Below are 22,596 nucleotides of genomic sequence, written 5' to 3' on the forward strand. Positions count from 1 at the left end.
TTCTTTACAAAGTATTCCTTGAACACACTTTCAAGAAATGTTTTGCATAAAGAATTTTTCATTTATCATTCTTTAAAGAGTTATTCTCATACATTACTTTGCAAAGCTTTTTTCATTAAAAAAAAAAAATCTCAAACTACTAGCATATCATCTTAAGAAACAGTTCATGAGTAGAACCATTCTTAAAAAAAAAAAAAGTGATTCAATTTGTCATGTGCTTTTAGCTATCTTGATTTATTTTAAAAAAATAAAGCTAATGTTCATTGCTTGTTCTCTTAAACAATACTTGATTTACAATATTTGTTCTTTATTTCTTTTAGAGAAGTATTCTCATGACTTATTCTTTTATTTTTTTAGGAAAATATTTTTATTATTTGTTCTACTATTTTTAAGAAAGTATTCATTTTACTTGTTCTGTTAAGTATACATTCTTATTACTTATTTTTCTATTTTTAAGGGAAACATTCTTATTAATTGTTTTCTTATATATTTCTTACTTATTCTACTATTTTTTAAGGAAAAACTTTGTTTACTTATTCTCCTATTTTCCCATTTTTTTTAAGGAAATATATTTCTTACTTATTCTACTATTTTTTAAGGAAAAACTTTGTTTACTTATTCTCTTATTTTCCTATTTTTTTTAAGGAAAAACTTTCATTACTTATTCTCCTATTTTTTTAAGGAAACACTCTTATTACTTGTTCTCTTATTTTTTGAAAAATATTCATATTACTTGTTTTCTTAATTTTTCAGATAAACACTCTTATTACTTGTTCTTCTATTTTTTAGAGAAACACTCGCATTACTTATTCTCTTATTTTTCTTAAGGGAACCACTCTTATTACTAATTTTCTAATTTTTTAGAGAAATTCTTTCTATTTTTTGAGAAAACACTCACATTACTTGTTCTTCTATTTTCTTAAAAAAAAAAACACTTTCATTACTTGTTCTCTTTGTTTTATGGAAACACTCCCATTATTTGTTGTATTTGACAATTCTTTTATTTTTTAGAGAAACACTAATGTTATGGCTTACACTTTTATACATTACCTATCTCACAAGTAATTCTTTCATTTATAACATTAAAGTTTATTTATTTTATACATGGAACATTCTTTGATCTTTATCAAAGAAATTCCATGTTGGGGCAATGGACCCTCCTATGCACAATGCACAATCAAAATATACATATTTTTGAATGAGGCATACATTATTCATCATTTACTCTTTCATTACACTAGTACATGAAAACTTCTTATATTAAGAATTCTCATGCAAGGGGCAAACTTATATCATTCATCTTTAAAATTATGAGAATAAATATATCTTATATATTAATTTTACTCTTTAATTGTATTGGTGCATGAAAATTTCTTGTTTTAAGAATTCTCAAGTAGGGGCAAAATATAGATACTTGATTTTAGTTACTAATATTTTATTCTTATAAAATTTTCTAAAATTGTTAAATTAGGGATAAATCAGAATTGATGATAAGATTGTTTTAGTGAAAGTTATTTTACGGAACAATTATTTATGAAACAATTTTTTCACAGAATAATTATTCATAAAACAACTATTTAAGGAACAATTTCTTCCAAGAATAATACCTTTATGGAACAGTTGTTTTCAAAATAATTTCCTTAAGAAATAACATCAACACCTTTATCGAAAACTTTCATCAAAAGTTGCTTCGTTAAGAGTTATTCTACAAAAGACACTTTACCAAATGTTACTTCACTAGATGAAAAAGTAAAAATAACCTCGAAATATAACAAAATTCTTGAGTTAATTCCACTATTGGGATATTCGGGAGAGCTTGGTGTGGTGAATCGGAGATGAAAATAATTAAGAGGTTTTCTCTTAACTTTTTCCTAAAATATGAGTGCTCCTCCTTTTTTTTTTTAGAACAGATAATAAATTTCTATATTCATTATGCCTATCACTAAAAAAATAATTAAACTCTCATTAAATAATACATTAATATTTTTTGCAACGGTTAATTCTCAAATTATTCACCATTATTCATATTCAATACTCATGTTATATAACTTCCATTTTGAAGACCTATATATAAAACATCTTACAACTCAATTGGAGACTTTTGAAACTTTTGATAAATTTACTCAGTTCTCTCTGTAATTTTCTCTTCTTAAATCTTTTTCTTAACCTTATTCTTTTTTCTATTCAGTTTTGCTTCATCACTTACTATCATCTATAGTTGCACTTAATACCTCATAATTTGCTCTAATTTTCTTCTCTGTTGTTTTCCAACATATCTTGTTTTACTTATTTACAATACTTTCTCATTTCAACAAAAAGTCCTTTTACATTATTCATCCTTGGAATTTTTTCTTAGATTTTGGTGTAAATCCCTTTTTTGTTCAATGTTTTAAGATTTTTATTTTTCCATATGATTTTGAACTATACAATGAAAGGTAAGTTTCTCTTATCGTTAAATCTTAGCGTCATTTATTTCATGATTCCGACCCGAAACCTTTAAGATAAAATCTGAAGTTTTGTTTGAGGTGCAATGGCTGCTGTAAATCACTTTGACTATTGAGAACCACAACAAGAAGAAAGTAAGAGAGTGGCGTGAGCGTGACTTGCATGACCTTATCATGGAGATGGCATGGCATTCACGGGACCATGTTAAAGCAAAGGGTCAACACCGGCGTCTTGAGTGCAATGTCGAGTGTCGTACTGGCATTAAATAAATACCATGTCCCACTTTTGTTTGGACATGTTCAAAATTTGGAGCCTGGACTTATAACGTTGTTGGGTCAATTTTTGGTGGCTCCCATCCTTACATTTTTAATCTTTACTGAGACTTCTTTTTCAACTTCTTTTTCTTATTAAAAAAAATTCAAACTTCCTTTGATATCAGGGTGGGAGATACTTTTATTGCGTAATATTTGTGTTTTATATTTAGACTTTTGAAGGTTAAATTATAAAAGGATATTAAGGAATATGAGAATCTTTTTAACTACACTACAAAAAAAGTCTTAATCTCCTTGGAGTTTAACAAGCTAATATCTTACTTATATATATTTTTTTCTTTCTCTAATTCTGATATTGTGTCACCTGGACACTCTGATATAAGCATCACTCATTGCCATGTCAGATATTATTTTTATTTTTGCCAAAAATATCATTTATTTATCATGTCATATGCTAATCTTCTTTGATTATAGATGAATGTATTTGACTATTCATAAACTTAGATATTCATGAATCTGTGATATTTATAAATTTAATTAGTTGTGAATAAATTAACTTCATTTTTGCTATTATTTAAATTTTGAATCTAGATTTATATTTACTATTAATTAATTATGAATGAAATCCAAATTGAGTTAATCTAATTATTTATAAACTTAATTATTCATAAATTTATAATATTCATAAATTCAAATAATTGTGTATGAATACATTTAATGTTTAATATAATTTAATATTAACATATTTATTAAATAATATAAATACACGTGAATCAAATAATTACATTAGATCCATAACAACACATGAAATATGATCTATTACATATATATATATATATATATATACATATATAATTACACTAATTTATGTGGATCTCTCTTTTACATATATACTTTCTATTGGCCAGGCAGTTGGTTAGAAATAATGGAGACGTTTACTTTGTTTAAAGAATTTTTTTAATGAAATATGTTGATAAAACTCTAAGAAATAAAAGGCAATTTGTTCTAAAAAACGTGGACTGGGAACTAAGGAGTGGGAAACAGGATGAATGCTAGGGGAAAATATCATGTATAATAAAAGTCATTTCATTTACTTAGAAATTTGATATTCACCAAACACCTTTTTTTAATCAAACAAATTTCAATTCAACTGTTTTTGCTTTGTTATGGCAGATAAATCGTTGAGCTTAGGCCAATTATTCTGGCCGACTCTAATCTAGTTTGACATTAGTAGTAATTATTATTAGTATTTCTTTTCAATTTTACTAATCAGCTGGATGGACCAAAAATTTTACCATATCTCCTCAAATTTGCATACAGTTATTTTCTTATATGGTAGGTTGTTTCAGGTAGATTTGACTTGAGTATATACTAATGAATTCTTAAAGATGGTCAGGGTTGTTGTTTTTTTAAGATGAATTTGTTTAGAATAAATTTCATTGCTAATTACCAAAATATTCTAAATTAAAACAGTCCCTTTAGACATGTTCCAGTTATTGTCCAATTCCAAGTAGAGTAACGTAACGACAATATTCCATGAATCAACGGATTTTAAAGTTAGGAGGGCTCTTCCTATATTCCACGGCAATGATAATGAAAAGTTAAGTGATTCATTTAATTGGTAAAAATTTTTTTTTTTTTAATATAGAGATTTTAGATTTGAATTTAATTATTGATTGTATGTTGAAATTATTTTAAATATATAATTTTTTATAATATATTTTATATTATTAAATATATATATTTTATTTTAACATGAATGATTGAATAATTTATTTATTTAATTTTTTTTAAATAATGAAAAGAATTAAATAATGCTAAAGCGTTACGATGTCTTTAATAATTGCTTATTGAATTTTGTTACAACTTGGCTAATAATTCTATCTCAGAAATATAGACCTCACACCCATTTTCAATCCTAGTAAGTGGTAACCACGATGACAAGACAACTTTTTCAGATTTCACCGGTTTCTGTCCCCTAATTTCTTTTTATAATTTGTTAATAAAATATTAAAATTTTAATTTTAATGATAAAAATTTTATTTTATAATTTTTTAAAACGTTTTAATCAATAAAGTTTTATGTCATCAAACAGTGAAAATGGATAATTAAAAACCGAATATAGAATCTGCTTGCGTAATTAGGACAACAAAGAATCCATTTCTACAGTAAAATTTTAGATGGTAAACTATATATTATTAATTCAAGCATCAGATAGGATTGAAACTCGAAATATTCAAAACTCAGATTAAAAATCTGAATTCTTAAGAAATAGACAAGACCTTTGCTCTTCCTTGCTTGTGAAAGGAAGCAATCACCGAACTACCGAGAAAATACTATAATAGTTGTGTTGTTGAAATGTTAGGCGGGCAAGTTGAACCAGAAGCAAAAAAGTAATAATTATTATTATTATAATAAAACTACCTAATTTTTTTTCAATCTTTGAGTGCTAATTGACTCATTGTCATGTAGAATAACCCCCCAAAAAAGTAATCTTTCCTACTGAACTTGAAGCTACTTGTCCAACTTGCAGCTCTTAAAGTCATCGTTCAGTCATTTTCTAGTCATTTTTTTCCAATACTCGCAGCCCAAGGAGCCTAACCAACCCTCTCAACACAGGTTTTATATATTTAATTTATTATAGATATTCGTTACATTAAAATGACATGATCTCATTTTTAGGTCTTTATTATATAGATTATATTTTTAAGATGAAAAAAATTGACAAACATCAGCTTTTTTATTAATTATGTATTATCGTTTTCAATTATGGCATCCATCTATTACCCGTTACTGTTACTTTCAATGTTGGTTAGAATAGTAGTACTGCTATTGTAGCATCTTTCTTTGTGAAAATATTTTTTTTATTGAGCATTGAATATATTTTGTTGTTGGACCAATCAATGGCAGTCGTCTCATGACTTTTCTGTTAAATACTTGTATTTTTTTTAATTACATATAATTATTGGTCTGATTCCAATATGTCATTTACAGCCTTTTTATGAATCGTTGGATTAGTTTTGAATTTACCAAATAACTAATTTTAAATTTGTGCGATACATGAAAATATATTTATATATTAATAAATTTTTAAATAATAATATAAATTATAAAATTTATGAATAATTCATAATTTATATAATTATTTTTATTTAAATTTATATATTTTAATATAATAAAATAAATTACTTACATATAGAATGTACTTATACAATTATCATTAATTCTAAAAAAACTCAAACTATAATTTATTAAATCTAAATAATCTCTAAATAAAAAGTAATAATATTTTTGATTTTAAAAAAATTAAAAATTTTATCCTTAAAATCAATCTTGCATAAAAGCTTTTTTCATTGGATATTCTTGCATAAATTATTGTTGAAGCGAATATTCAATGATTGATTCTCTTGTATTTCTTACAATCTTTAAAATATGTGTCATTTTACTTGATGAGCTAATAAATTTTATAAATAAAAATGAAGAGATAGATAAAATAGTATTTTATAATTTAACAACAGTTGAATTATAATATAGATTATATAACTTTATAACAAATATAATCATTATAATAAGCTTATACATACTTCTTCTAATAATTTTTGACATTCAAGCTTAAGATCAAAATTATACACTTTATTCACTGTAAGTTTGATATTACTTGTCTTAAGATTATACTTTGTTGCCCTTATCTCCAACACATAAATTTTACTTTTAAGATCTTCGAATATCTATTGAATTTTATAATCTTCATTTTTCTAAATCATAAGTATAAATATATCATTCAATTAATTTGAATATTAAATAATATTAAATAATTTTAAACTAAATACCTTAACAAATATTTCATAAAGATCGTCAACATTTCTATTAATTAAATCTTTTACTTCTGTATTAAACAATATGAACATCGCCCTTTCAAAATTATCATATATCTCAATATTCAACTTATATCTATAAAAAAAATGTAAATTTTTATAATTATAAATATAATATAATAATTTAAAATACTTTTATTATCATCATGGAATAATAATTTTCTTATGTATCAAATATAAAAAATATAAATGCTAATTACTTTTGAGTTAGATTAAGGACATCAACATTGCAAGAATAACATTGAAAATTTACATCGACTTTCAGATAGCTTCTTATTACACCCACATGACATATTGTTTCAACCAAAAGTGGTATTAACTTTTATGATAATGATTCTATTGATGAAAGACTTTCCTTGTATATACCAAATCATCTTTAAATCAGTTATTAACAAAAAAAATTTTTTTAAATAAAGCTAATATTATAGTTAAAGAAATATAAAGTATAAGTATAAAAAGAGAATAACATTTGAATATCACAGACCAATAAACGATACAAAGTAAAAATTAGAGAGAAAATTGAAATAGAGTTGAATAGTGATAAAAAAATATAAAATTAGTGACAAGTGGTTAAAGGTACATTATGCTTAACTTAGAGTTACTTATACAAAAAGGTATGTTATAGACTAATTAATAAGATAATTTTAAATTATGAAAGTTAATATTGAAATAATAAAAATTGTGAGAGAATAACGGTCTAAATAAGTTTATTGATATTGAAATATTTTATTATACCATTAACATTTGCATATCTTTTAATTTAGAATACTAAAACAAATTTAATTTATTGTATTTAATAATGGTAATAAAAGAAATTAAATTTTAATTAAATAAACATACATTAATATCTAGATTTTAAAATTATAAAACATTATAGATGAAATTAAATGAAATCCACGTGCATTAATATTTTATCAAATGAAATCAAACGTGTATTAATATTTTATCAAATAAAATCATATTTAATGAAATATAAATCTATCAATCAAATATAAATTAATAAAATATTTTATTTCATTAATTTAATTATGGAGAAGTAATTGGATATATTTGCTTTCTATATTTACATATAAAATACATCAATTACTTAAAATGGATACTATTTTTAATCAAATATAAATGTATCAAATAATTAATTAAAGAATCAATTATTTTATAATTGTAATTACTGTATTTATTAAATTATTAATTATATATTGATTGATTTAATTTGTCAAATTAAAAAAATTTTAAAATTTTAATACTTTTAAGATGAATTGAAATGAGAGTGATTTAAAGTTAATAGTAAAAACATAAATATAGTCAATTAATAAGATAATTTTAAATTATGAAAACTAATATTGAAATAATAAAAATTATTAATGAATAATGGTATAATAATGGCAAGTTGATTGATATTGAAATATTTTTTCTGCCATTAATATTTAAAGATCCCTTAATTTAGAACAATAAAATAAAATAAATTTATTGTATTTAATATTGATAATAAAACAAATTAAATTGTAATTAAATTAACGTGCATTAATATCAAATAATAAAATTAAAAATGTTACAAATAAAAATAAATAAAATCAACGTGCATTAATATTTTATCAAATTAAATAAAATGAAATCATATTTAATGAAATATAAATATATCGATCAAATATAAATTAATAAAATATTTTATTCAATTAACTTAATTATGGAGAATTAATTTGATATATTTGCTTTATATATTTATACATGAAATATATCATGAAATACATCAATTACTCAAATGGATATTATATTTAATCAAATATAAATGTATCAAATAATTAATTAAAGAATCAACTATTTTATAATTGTAATTATAATATTTATAATTTATTAATTATATATTGATTGATTTAATTTGTCAAAATAAAAAGTTTTAAAATTTTAATATGAATTAAATTGAAAGTGATTTAAAATCAATAATAAAAATATAAATATAATCAATTTCGTGTTTTGAATTATATTCGCTTTATATATTTATATATGAAATACATCAATTATTGAATACTATATTTAATCAAATATAAATGTATCAAATGATTGATTAGAGAATCAACTATTTTATAATTATAATTGTAGTATTTATTGATTTATTAATTCTACATTGATTGATTTAATTTGTCATATTAAGAAAATTTAAAAATTTTAATACTTTTAATATGAGTTGAATTGACAATGATTTAATGTTAATAATAAAAACATAAATATAATCAATTTATTTTTTTGAATTATTTTTAAATTAAAAATATATCAAATAAAATAAAATGCATTTTTTAAATTTCATGTGGAGATTTTTTAAAATCGTCTGCATGTCAACATTTTAAACTTTTAAATTTTTTTATTTTTGACAAAAATTTTAATTTTTATATATTTATACGAGATATTATTTTATATTATACACAAATTTACAACAAAATTCATGCAATAAATAATATCAAAAGTAGGCCTTCGATTTGGCATGTGCAATAGAATTATCATGCATCTTAGTCAAAAAAATTTTCACAAAAAAAAAAAATAAAAATTTTACTGAATATTATATTTTAAAAACAATTATATAAATTAATTGAATGAAATTTTATATTATGGTCAAATACCTTTAGATCTTAGTCTGAAAGATTATCTTCCCAATTATGTTGTTTCTTCGGAGCAGACTCTTTTCCATGTGCTTACTTCCAGCAACCAACAGCTTTACTCTAAAAAATTGCAGAAAAAAGACGCTTCATTTTCTTATTTAGTAGGCTTGTTTGACTGGTACTTTTTTTTTTTATTTGTTCCTTATTTTTAGTTATTTATTTTTGTATTATAAATAAATTTAAGATCATAAAAATTAAAATACATATACTAATTACTCCATTAATTAAAAAAAATAATGATGATAATGTAATTAAACTCGAATTTATTGATTCAAAAAGTATATTGATTGTCATCTTTGAAATGACCTAACTCAAATCCATAACCAAATTCAATATTTCTTAAAATTTCTTTTTTTTTTTTTTAATAAAAGTTGTTGCTGTTTGGAGATATAAAAATAGACAGCAGGTAATAAGATTTAAATTCTAATTTTATTGAATGTCAAAAGTAATTATATAAAATAATTGAGTTAAATATCATATTTTTAATATTTTGTTTTTGATCTTATAGTCAGTGGCCTTTTTTTTTTTAAGCTCAAGATATATATATATATATATATATAGTAAAATTAATTTAAAATTATTAAAATTTTATCAATAAAATATCAAATTTGCTCCATTGAAATATTTTAGCCTTTTGAGTAATATTTATTTATAAATTAAGAATTAAGATTTGGTTACTATAATTAAATTATGTCAAATACCGGTGATAATTCTCACAAAACCAAAGCCTTGAAATTAGAACTCATGTTTGAAGTACATAGTTGCACCCTTCAAAATAACAATGTTTGAAGCTAGCTTTTCCTATTTTAATTAGAGCTACGAGCTATTAATTTAATGTTAATAAAAGGTTGGTATAAGTTTAGGCACTATAATAAATTCGTAAAAGGATCAATTTAAAAGATAGAGAACCATTGTTTAACTTTATATAATAAATAATTATATACTCGTATTAAAAAACCTTAATTAAGTCCAACTGTATTTAGACATCACTACAAGTCCACAAGAGAAAATCGTATTAGCTACAAAACTTTTCTGACGGAATTAAATTTTGTCAATAATTTTTATATGTTTACGTGCCATGTAATTATTTTTTATACGTGACGTGAATTTTCGACGAAAATTTACCATAATTCTTTTGATAAAATAATTAAAATTTTTTATCATTAAAACAATATTGACGAAAAAAAATTCATCAAAGAATATGTCATTGATATACTTTTTTAAGACGGAATTAAGATAAAAATTTCATCAAAAATAGTCTTGATTTTTTATTTAATTTTTTTTACATCTATTAAAGTTTAGCAACAATAAATTTTAATTAAAAAAAACCAAATTATGATTAATAAGTAATAATCGAAGCAGGCAAATTGAATAAAAACAAATGCTTTCTAGATGGAGCATGTATAGCTTGTTTATTTTGAATATTGACTTGGCTATAATAAATGATAAACTTGAGTACCTAGAAAATGACGGGCTCACCCGCATGCATGTGTCCGGTCTATAAATTTGATTTTGATTTTTGTTTTTATTCATTTTATCTATTTGATTCCGTATTCCACAGTAAGTAGACTTAATTATTGATGGCTATCAAAGTCTAATGTTAATGTGAATATCAAATATTTCGGTTCGTCCACCCAAAGTTGTGTTTTCATATGATGGTACCTAGTTACGGGCCCTTGATTTCTTGTTCACAAAGTCAAAAGGATTCTGCCATCCTATTTGATTTTATGTATCACAAATGAGAAAAACGTCTATTCTAATAATAAATTGCTTTCATCACCTCTCAAATTTGAGTTAAATATATCAATTTTTTATATTTAAGATTATTATATAATAAAATAATTTAACATTCTGTTAATGCTGTTGACAATTTACATGTATCATTTTTATTAGTTGGCAAAACACATGTCTATCAAGTATCCACTATTGAGTTAGTGGTTTAATTGGTTTTTTTTTTTACAAATTAAAGAGATCAAGATTTATGAGAAATAAAAAAAAAATTGTAAGGTTTGATGATGAAATTTTAATTTTATGAAAATTTATGAAAGATGAATAAATTATTTGAGTTACACCCAGATTCAATAGTTAGGGTTTTGATGATATAAATTGAAAATATAAAAATAAAAAATTGATATATTTGAAACATGAAATCGAATCTGATATTTGATCAAATTAAAAAAATAAATTAAAATTTTCTCTAACTTTTATTTCATAAAATGTAACTCAAAAGCAAAAAAAAAATTATTATTAATGTGTATAAAAAAATATAATAAAAATGTGTATAATAAAAGTTATAAAATAGAAAAAGAGGCTGTGGTTGAGCAGTGCCAGAAACAGCTTTGGCTGCGTTTGGATTCTACCTTATTTCTGATGGAGGTGGGATTTCTATGCAAAGGTTTGCTAACTGTGTTGAAGTTATCCAACGGCATTAGTAGCGCGATTTTGAATTTTGCCGTTTGTTCAATGCATTACTTCGATTCAGCTTGTTTTTCTTTATTTATCTTTAAAGTTAAGTTTTGGAAACAAAATATCCCTGCAACTTAAATTTATTTTTTTAATTAATTATTTATTATTTAATTTTTTATTTAAAAATTATGAAACAATAAATAAGTTTTAATTATTTATTAACAAAACTATTATTTGATATGAAAAATAATTTAATATTTTAAATAATTTATTAAATTTATAAATATTAAAAAAATAAAATTTTTTATTATATATAACTTTTAATTAATAATTTTAATAATTATTTGATATTTTTATTATAATTCATCTCATCATTATTTTTCATCAAAAATTTAAAATATATATTTTATTATTAATTTTAAAATTTTTATTATAATAATCAATCTACCATTAATGTTAATTTCATCAAAATTAAACTCATTGCGAATCCAAATATAGCATTAATGTGGGTTAAAGAAACGTGTTCTTTTATCAACGTTCATCAGGTTTTGACCTTCTGGATGAACCCAAATTTGTAAATATTGGACTTTCTAGAAGACCCGTCGATAATCCTATACGACGCTAACCACTATAAAGACAACAAAATCCAGCCAATTAAATTCATTATTATAAAAGCCTAAAAGAATCTTTATTTTATCCGCAAATCGTGATTTCCATTCTTTTAGTTGTTAAAATTTTCCGCATGCGTCTGGCTTGTTTACACTTCCCGACATAATTAAAAACAGAAAAAAAAAAAATTACAGATCCAGATTTGCCTTTAGGTTCATCACCGTTGAAGTTTCCTAGTTATACTGTTATTCAAATATCCGACTCAAAGCATTTTTCTTCCTTCTTTGTCTATCATTTTCCACGCCCTTTTTAAGTACCCCTCCATTTCTCTCTCTTTTTTCCACCCAACAAGAAAAGAACCCACAGTTTCTTTCTCATTTCAAAGGTGTTTTTGCGAGAAGCAAAGAAGAAATCATGTTATAAATCTTTATTCAGATCATTATAACCGGGAGGCATTTTTTTTTTTTTTTTGGTTTATAGTAATTGATTAACGAAGCTAAGCTGTAGCCTGAATCAAGAATAACATATCATGGCGTCAGCTTTAGCTGGAGATGATCTAGCAAGGTCGTTGAGCAGCAGAAGGAGCTGGGCGGCATCGAGCAGCCATAGGAGCTGGGCATCAGCGAGCTTCAGGGAGGTTTGGCAACCTCCACCCGAAGTGTTTAACAGGAGTGGACGTCAAGATGACGAGGAGGAGCTACGTTGGGCTGCTATCGAGAGGTTACCAACGTATGATCGGTTGAAAAAAGGGATGTTGAGACAAGTTCTTGATAATGGGAGAGTTGTTCATGATGAAGTTGATGTTACTGAGCTTGGGATGCAAGACAAGAAGCAGTTGATGGATAGTATGTTGAAAGTTGTTGAAGAAGATAATGAAAACTTTTTGAGGAGATTAAGGGACAGAACAGATAGGTAAGTTAAAAAAAAAAACAAAAAATAGTCGTTTTTTTTTTTTTTAGATTTGATTTGATTCATTTCTGGGTTCTGATTGGTGTAGAGTGGGGATTGAGATTCCAAAGATTGAAGTTCGGTTTGAGCATTTGGAAGTTGAAGGAGACGTGTATGTTGGAAGCAGAGCTCTTCCTACTCTCCTTAATGTTACCTTGAACACAATAGAGGTATTGTTTTTCTTATTCTTTTTGAGCTATCAAAACTCATTTTTTTAAATTTATTTATTTTTAAATCATGAAGCTTTAGAAATACATGATGGAGAACTCTTTGGATTTATTAATTTTCAAAAGTTTTTTGTATTTCTGATTTTCAGAATCAAACGAAAAATGTTTATTCAAAACAGACGTGGCCTCTGTTTTTCAGATTTTACTATTCTTAAAACTAAAACTCTGTTTAATTGGTTCACCTTTTAAATTTTGTTTTTGTGTTTTTAATTCTTTTCATGAACAACAGAGCATTCTCGGATTGGTCCGGCTTGCACCATCTAAGAAGAGAAAAATTCAGATACTTAAAGATGTTAGCGGCATAATCAAACCCTCGAGGTAATTCAATGGAATTCTCACTTTTTTTTTTTTCACTCTTTGGATCTGAAAGAACTAATGGACAAGCCAAATCTCACTGCCTATCCTCAAGCAGACGGTAACATTTGTAATACATATATATTCTTTGGCGATGAAAGTTTGTTTTCATTCACAATTGCCTGGACAGAAAGTAGTCATGATTTCCAATCGATAAAGCTGAAGTGTTTCATTTGATGAAATAGATAGTTTTGTTTTGGTTTTTTAAGAACTATGTATGGATTAATAGTTGAATGAAAATTTTCAGGATGACCCTACTTCTTGGTCCTCCAGGAGCTGGAAAAACAACATTGTTAATGGCACTTGCTGGAAAGCTTGATCATGATCTAAGGGTGAGTTTCCAACTCCTTTAAACAGTTTTTTTTTTTTATCAGGCAACTCTTTCTTTCACCTATTTTTCTTCACTTTTTTTTTTCTTTTCATCCATTTTTTCTCTTCCACCTACATAGTTGAAGTTGTGCCAAAACCCAGTGCATATTAAGCATATGCAAATATTAGAATGAAAGTTGCTTTCTAGTATGAATTTAGATGATGAAATTGCATAGATTCTACAATTTGCTTATTTCGAGTAATCTCCTGATAATTTGGATTTGCGAACAGTCATCTGGAAAAGTGACTTACTGCGGTCATGAATTGGATGAGTTTGTTCCTCAAAGGACATGTGCTTATATCGGTCAACATGATCTTCACTACGGTGAAATGACAGTGCGGGAGACATTGGATTTTTCGGGGCGTTGTTTGGGTGTTGGTACAAGATATGAAATGCTTACAGAGCTGTCAAGAAGAGAGAAAGAAGCTGGAATTAAGCCAGATTCTGAGATTGATGCATTCATGAAAGCCACAGCAGTGGCAGGCCAAGAAACAAGCTTGGTGACAGATTATATTCTAAAGGTTAGTCTTCTGTGTTTCAAGTTGTTTCATCTTTTGACTTATCAAGTTAGACAGTCTAATTATAAAGGAACTGACTTTTGTAACAATTTCTGACAGATACTTGGATTGGATATTTGTGCGGATATCATGGTAGGAGATGAGATGCGTAGGGGTATTTCTGGTGGCCAAAAGAAGCGTGTGACCACAGGTATGTTTTCCAGAACAAGTTTAAGCATACCAATTTTGCTTTGTCTTAATTACTTCACTTCTTGTATACGAGCATTTGTGCTTACTTACGAATTGCTGGTGTAATAGTTTTTGTTTTACTTGATTGCAGGAGAAATGTTGGTTGGACCAGCAAAGGCTCTATTTATGGATGAAATATCAACAGGATTGGACAGTTCTACTACTTTCCAGATTTGCAAGTTCATGAGGCAAATGGTTCATATCATGGATGTAACCATGGTCATTTCTCTTCTACAGCCGGCACCAGAGACATATGATCTTTTCGATGACATTATCGTTCTTTCAGAGGGTCAAATTGTTTACCAGGGTCCACGTGAGAATGTCTTGGATTTCTTTGAATACATGGGCTTCAAGTGCCCTGAGAGAAAAGGAGTTGCTGACTTTTTGCAAGAAGTAACTTCCAAGAAGGACCAAGGACAATATTGGTTCAAAAAGAACCAACCTTACAGATATGTTTCAGTTTCTGATTTTGTGCATGGATTCGATTCCTTCCACATTGGCCAACAGCTTGCATCAGACCTTAGGGTTCCCTATAATAAGTCCAAAACCCATCCTGCTGCCTTAGTTACAGAAAAATATGGCATTTCCAATTGGGAACTGTTCAGGGCATGTTTTGCAAGGGAATGGCTGCTAATGAAGCGAAACTCTTTTGTGTATATATTCAAGACTGTTCAGATAACAATCATGTCAGTGATTGCCTTGACTGTTTACCTAAGAACAGAAATGCCCGTGGGCACTTTGGAAAATGGTCAAAAATTTTTTGGAGCCCTATTTTTCAGTTTAATCAATGTGATGTTCAATGGAATGGCGGAACTTGCAATGACCGTTTTCAGGCTTCCTGTATTCTATAAACAAAGAGACTTCTTGTTTTATCCTGCATGGGCTTTTGGCCTACCAATCTGGGTCCTAAGAATCCCACTATCACTTATGGAATCAGGGATATGGATTGCCCTGACATACTACACAATTGGCTTTGCTCCATCTGCTGCCAGGTAAGCAATATTGAAGCATTCCCTTTTTCTACTGATCATGATCACCTTGTTATTTTAGTGATGACTCCATCTCAATGACATTATAGTTTTCATAGTTTCTTTTACTAGACACCTCTTTTTCTTTTAATCTCCAGGTTCTTCCGACAGTTCTTGGCATTCTTTGGCATCCATCAGATGGCTTTGTCCCTCTTCAGGTTCATTGCTGCAGTAGGAAGGACACAAGTGGTTGCAAACACCCTGGGTACCTTCACCTTGCTATTGGTTTTTGTACTTGGAGGCTTTATCGTTGCCAAAAGTAAGTAGTTGATCTCTATTTATTGTTAAAAGATCTTTATGGTTAAAGCACTAAAACAAGTTTGTATCCCTAATGTCAGATATTAACCACTAGTATTAGATGATATTGATCAGTTTCTACCTTAATAGTTTTCTAACACATTTTTTACTTGTAGATGACATTGAACCATGGATGATCTGGGGCTACTATGTGTCTCCTATGATGTACGGACAAAATGCCATAGTCATGAACGAATTCCTCGACAAAAGATGGGGAGCGGTAAGATCTTCTGAAGTTCAATTGCCTTCATGTTTTGTTTTTTTTTTCTATTCACCATGGGCCATAATTAATATTTTACACATAATTATCCAATGCAGAAGAACACAGACACCAGATTTGGTGCACTAACAGTGGGAAAAGTTCTTCTCAACACCAGAGGCTTCTTTACAGAAGAATATTGGTTTTGGATTTGTGTTGGAGCACTCTTTGGCTTCTCCCTTCTCTTCAACATTTTATTTGTTGGAGCATTGACTTTCCTGAATCGTTAGTGTCATTCTCTGATTTACAGTTACAATTGATTGTATTTGAATAAATTTTCAATATTGACTGACTGCTTATATGTGGATTAATTTATTTTCAGCCCTTGGTGATTCCAAAGCTGTAGTTGTCAATGAAGATGAAAATAAGAAGACTAAAAACCCATCCTCTGCTGGAAGGCAACCAGAAGGTAAGTGAACGTTTTGTGAGCTTTGAGTTAAAATCTAATGTAATTTTGTCATCAAAACCTGCATTTACTCAACTTATGCCATCTTTTCACAAGTACTTAGCTTTTCTGAATGATTACAGGTATTAATATGCAAGTAAGAAACTCTTCAGATATCGTGAATGCTTCAGGAAGCGCACCTAGAAAAGGAATGGTTTTGCCTTTCCAACCCCTTTCACTTGCATTCAACCATATTAACTACTATGTGGATATGCCTGCAGTAAGTTACTTATCATCTTAAACATTTTACTTTCAGTTGATAACTGACATTTTGTTCAAGACATATTTAGTTTAATGAGGAAACATTGAGGTGAAATTTTGGTTTTCTACCAGGAAATGAAGACCCAAGGAGTTGAAGAAGATCGTCTTCAGCTGCTACGAGATGTTAGTGGTGCTTTCAGGCCAGGAATATTGACAGCATTAGTGGGAGTAAGTGGTGCTGGGAAGACTACCTTGATGGACGTTTTAGCAGGAAGGAAAACAGGCGGATACATTGAGGGAAGTATCAGCATCTCAGGTTACACGAAGAACCAAGCAACCTTTGCTCGTGTGAGCGGTTACTGTGAGCAGAATGACATTCACTCCCCAAATGTTACAGTTTATGAATCACTCTTGTACTCAGCTTGGCTCCGTCTTGCTTCTGACATAGACACCAAGACTAGAAAGGTTGGTAAAGCCATCTTAGAAGTATCTTTTTCTGTTCTCATCCGCAAAGTTCCTATCATAACCTACATCTTGAATTTTTGTTTTTGAATAGATGTTTGTTGATGAAGTTATGTAACCTACATCTTGAATTTTTGTTTTTGAATAGATGTTTGTTGATGAAGTTATGGAGTTGGTTGAGCTCAAACCACTAAGGAATGCCTTAGTTGGACTTCCAGGAGTTGATGGTCTTTCAACAGAACAAAGGAAGAGGTTGACAATTGCAGTAGAGTTGGTTGCCAATCCCTCTATCATCTTTATGGATGAGCCAACTTCTGGACTTGATGCCAGAGCAGCTGCAATTGTTATGCGTACTGTGAGAAACACTGTGGACACAGGGAGAACTGTTGTGTGCACAATTCACCAACCTAGCATTGACATCTTTGAAGCTTTTGATGAGGTAAAATTCAATTGGATAGATTCCGTTTTGGGAATTTGCCACTTTTGGTTTTATTCATTTTTTCCCATTCTATTACCTGCATCCAACTTTGTATTGTGCTTGTTGCAGTTACTCTTGATGAAAAGAGGAGGGCAAGTCATTTATGCTGGACCTCTTGGTCGCCAATCTCAGAATCTTATAGAATATTTTGAGGTGAGAATTTCTAAGTTTTCTGCACTAATTAATGTTGGCTCTCTACATTATCTTATCGCATGAACAATGTATTGCCTCTTTAGCAAATACAATGTAGGTACTACAGAAAACGTGGCAAAAGCTAACATGCATCTTCTACCACAGGCTGTCCAAGGGGTTCCAAAGATCAGGGATGGATACAATCCTGCAACATGGATGCTTGAGGTCAGCGCTCCACCAGTTGAGGCTCAATTGAATGTAGATTTTGCAGATATTTATGCCAACTCTTCACTTTATCAGTAAGTTTAACTGCAATGTCACAGTTTAGGCAGTAACTTCTTTCGCTCGCCTGACACTTATAGATATATTGTGCTCAATTTCTATTTTTCACAAACTTTCAGGAGGAATCAGGAACTTATAAAAGAGCTTAGTACACCAACTCCTGGCTCCAAAGATCTGTTCTTCCCAACCAGATATTCTCAGCCATTCCTTACACAGTGCAAGGCCTGCTTCTGGAAACAACACTGGTCTTATTGGAGGAACCCTCAATACAATGCAATTAGGTTTTTCATGACTGCAATTATCGGAATCTTATTTGGTCTTATCTTCTGGAACAAAGGACAACAAACGTAAGTCGTTGATTATGAAACGATGTGTGTGCGCGCACGCGTTAATCTTTTATTTTGCGTCTGGATGCAGTTATCTTTTACTAGCGAGTGAAATTTTGGCATTAACCAAAAATATTTTGATCACCAGAACAAAACAACAAGATCTGATGAATCTTCTCGGAGCAATGTACTCTGCCGTGCTTTTCCTTGGAGCAACCAATGCCTCTGCTGTGCAATCTGTTGTTGCAATAGAGAGAACTGTCTTCTATCGTGAAAGAGCAGCTGGAATGTATTCTGAATTGCCTTATGCATTTGCTCAGGTAAAAGTTTTTAGCCGTACAAGAGAACTTGATTGGTTTTCTTCCCTTTCTCTTCAAAATGAGCTTACCACTGAATTGTGGACTTAAGAACCATCCTTTATTCTTCAGGTGGCGATAGAGACAATCTATACTGCAATTCAAACTTTCATTTATACTTTACTTCTATACTCGATGATTGGATTTGAGTGGACGGCTGGAAAATTCTTATTGTTCTACTACTTCATATTAACATGCTTTGTCTACTTCACTCTGTATGGGATGATGGTTGTTGCTCTAACACCGGGTCATCAAATTGCCGCAATTGTCATGTCCTTCTTCCTTAGTTTTTGGAACTTGTTCTCTGGTTTTCTCATTCCTAGGACGGTAAGTCATTTCAAAGTCATTAACTACCGATCTATCCACTTGAAGAAAATGAGAAATAAGCTAAAATTTGCATTATTCATTTATGGCAGCAAATCCCTATATGGTGGAGGTGGTACTATTGGGCTTCTCCTGTGGCTTGGACATTATATGGCCTTGTGACTTCTCAAGTGGGTGATAAAAATGCTCCTCTTGAGGTTCCTGGACGGCAAAATATGACAGTAAAGGGCTTCCTCAAAGAAGACTTGGGTTTTGATTATGGCTTTCTCCCTGCTGTTGCTGTGGCTCATATTGGCTGGTGTCTCCTCTTTTTCTTCGTATTTGCCTATGGTATCAGGTTCCTCAACTTCCAAAGGAGATAACTAGTTTCTTCTACGCATGTTATATGTTTTAGGATTGTAGAAAATCTTTAAAGGGTATTGGGGAAAACAAAAGTGTTATAACCTTTTTTTTTTTCATTTTCATTGTGTATTTATATTCTTTTCTCATAGTTTTTCATAAATGCCGCACCTATTTGTGCTGCTGCAAAAGACATGTGAGAGTCTTTAAGAATTGCCTTGTCATAAACAGAATTTTTGTAACTTTCTTTTTTCACGTTGTGTAAATTATTCACCCTCAAAATCAAATGGAACATCACTGTTGAACAAAAATTTTCAACCATATTAAATCAAGGATTTCGAGCTTAGTACTAATCTAATTGGTTTTCAAGCATTTCACATGGTCCTTATTTTTTCTCCTTTTGGTACCGAATAAAGGATATGGCATTTGTAGACCGATTTCAGCTTCAAAGTTGCCTCTTAACCATGTACGAAGGTTAGTTTCTAAATGAAGATTTCTTAATTCTGAATCTTCTTTTAATATTGGCAACAAACTTTCTAAATCCATCGTAACCTGACTTGATGGAGCATTTTGTGTAAAAATGTGAAGGGGATAATGTCAAACTCAACGTTATACTGAAACAGAAATTAAGGCAGGAGATGGAGTAAAGTAGAAAGGCATAACTTACTAGAAAAAGGATAGAATGAAACGGCTAATCCACGTTTATATATATCATTCAATCAAAATATAATCTTTTACAGAAATCTTAAAATTACTGCATTTCATATTTTTACTTTTCAGAAACCATATCTTACCAGTAAAAGGATTGAATGAAGTGGCTACTCTACGTTAATATATATCCTTCAATCAAAACAGTCTCTTACAAAAATTTTAAAAACATTGCATTTCACATTTTTTACATTTTAAAAACCATAACTTAAAAATCTTAAAAACATTCCATTTCACATTTTTATTTTTTCGAAATCATAACTTATCAAAAAAAAAGATTGAATGAAGTGACTACTCCACGTTAATATGTATCCTTCACTAAAAACATAGTCTCCTACAGAAATTTTAATATCACTACATTTCACAGTTTTACTTGTTAGAAACCATAATTTATTAAAAAAATATTGAATGAAACAGCTACTCCATGTTAATATATATCCTTCCATCAAAACAGTCTCCTACAGAAATCTTAAAATCACTACATTTCACGGTTTTACTTGTACGATTTCAGGTGGCATTTTGGAATCCTTTTGCTCTACCATATTTCCTTCTCCTCTTAGATGACTCAAATTAACTTTCTCGTCACAAACCTAGCTAAATTATTATTGCTAGAATTTTGTTTTGTTTGGGAAACAAGCCAAAAAGGTTTAGAAAGTTTTTGTGCTTCGGTCATTTTAGGTTTAAAAAAATCACAATTCCCTAGTACCATAGACATATGGGAAAACGAAGTTGCAGAAATAGAAACTGAAAGAAAAGAAGTAATTTTAACAATATCTCTATTTAGATATGGATCCACATTTTTTTTGGTATTTAAATTTTTTAGTGTGTACTGTGCCATTTAATTCTTAAATTATATAATTTTCATGATTTGATATCTGTAAAAAACAATTAAATACTCAAACTTTATTTTGATAAAATATTTTACCTAACACATTAATTTTATTAACGATAAATTAATGTGATTAAAAAACAACTAATAATATTATGACTCATTATTTTTTTTATTATTAACCAATATTTATCATGTCAGCGTTTTAATTAATGATAATTCTAATACTTAACCAAAATAAAATTCGGATTCCTTATATAATTTTTTACAAGTATTTTTAATAGAAATTTTTATGTTTTGAATAGAAGAAATTTTTTTTATAAATATTAAAAGGTTAAATATAAAAATGGCTTTTATCTTATATATTTTTTGTCGGTACATAAAAAAATAAAATTTTTACTTTGATATTCAAACTTTCATTCCGTCAAACATTTCGATACTTTAAATTAAGAATGTAATCAAGTCGAATATAATTAATACAATGAGAAGCTCGAGCTTAACTTGAAATTCGTTACTTAAAATTCTATTCGAGCTAGAATGAATTTTAATTTTTAAGTTCAAGCTTAACTCAAGATAAAAATCAAGATACTCATCTATGCTCAATTAAGCTCGTTTAACAATTAAGCTCGTTTAATAAAAATGAGTCTAATTCTTGTATTCGATTTCAAACTTGATTATGTGTTTGAATTCGAGTGTGAGCTCGAATTGATATATAAAAATAAAATAATAATTTTTAATTAAAATAATAAAAATAAATTAAAATTTAAAAACTTGATTAAGTTTGAATGTGACTTGAATTGGGTATTAAGATACTCAAATTTGACTTGCTTGATAAATTGAGTTGTTTAAACTCAAACTTAACTCAATAATTATTGAAGCAAATTCGAGTTTTGTCTGAGTCGAGCCTAAATAGTTTATGAGTATTGATGTATCATTTACATCCCTATTTTAGACTAATATTATTAGTTAAATTGCTTACATGACATTAATACTCAATAAAATTATAACATCATATAAAATATCTAATCATTGCCATATTATCTATTTTTTACATCATCATTTTTTATTTTTTTAAAAAAGTAGATCTTATATTTTAAAAGTTTTTTTAATGTAATAATAACTGATATGGTAATAATTAAATATTTTATGATACATGACTTGATTTTTATTGAAAATTCATATCACGCAAGCTATTTACTTGATGGTAACAATGTAATGTAATAAATT

At 28.0% G+C, this 22,596-nt stretch overlaps 1 protein-coding gene across 2 annotated transcripts; it reads left to right on the plus strand.

The window, feature by feature from the left end:
• Positions 1-12,600: 12,600 nt before the first annotated feature.
• On the plus strand, positions 12,601-20,185 carry LOC149520286 (pleiotropic drug resistance protein 2-like). Of its 2 annotated transcripts, XM_089759509.1 has the most exons (20): positions 12,601-13,170; positions 13,256-13,376; positions 13,663-13,751; positions 14,035-14,119; positions 14,388-14,678; positions 14,775-14,865; positions 14,995-15,895; positions 16,030-16,190; positions 16,345-16,448; positions 16,547-16,712; positions 16,810-16,896; positions 17,016-17,152; positions 17,266-17,598; positions 17,744-18,034; positions 18,143-18,226; positions 18,371-18,504; positions 18,607-18,834; positions 18,962-19,133; positions 19,242-19,496; positions 19,586-20,185. In XM_089759509.1, the coding sequence occupies exons 1-20, from the start codon at positions 12,788-12,790 to the stop codon at positions 19,853-19,855; spliced, it is 4,383 nt and encodes a 1,460-aa protein (XP_089615635.1). In that variant the 5' UTR covers positions 12,601-12,787; the 3' UTR covers positions 19,856-20,185. The 2 variants fall into 2 exon arrangements, with proteins under 2 accessions (XP_089615635.1, XP_089615634.1); XM_089759508.1 differs by having other exon boundaries at positions 17,744-18,226.
• The last annotated feature ends 2,411 nt before the right edge of the window (positions 20,186-22,596 follow it).

This window comes from Durio zibethinus, chromosome 1 (assembly GCF_047325235.1).
Source record: "Durio zibethinus cultivar Kanyao isolate XHJ-2024 chromosome 1, ASM4732523v1, whole genome shotgun sequence".
Taxonomy (NCBI): Eukaryota; Viridiplantae; Streptophyta; class Magnoliopsida; order Malvales; family Malvaceae; genus Durio; species Durio zibethinus.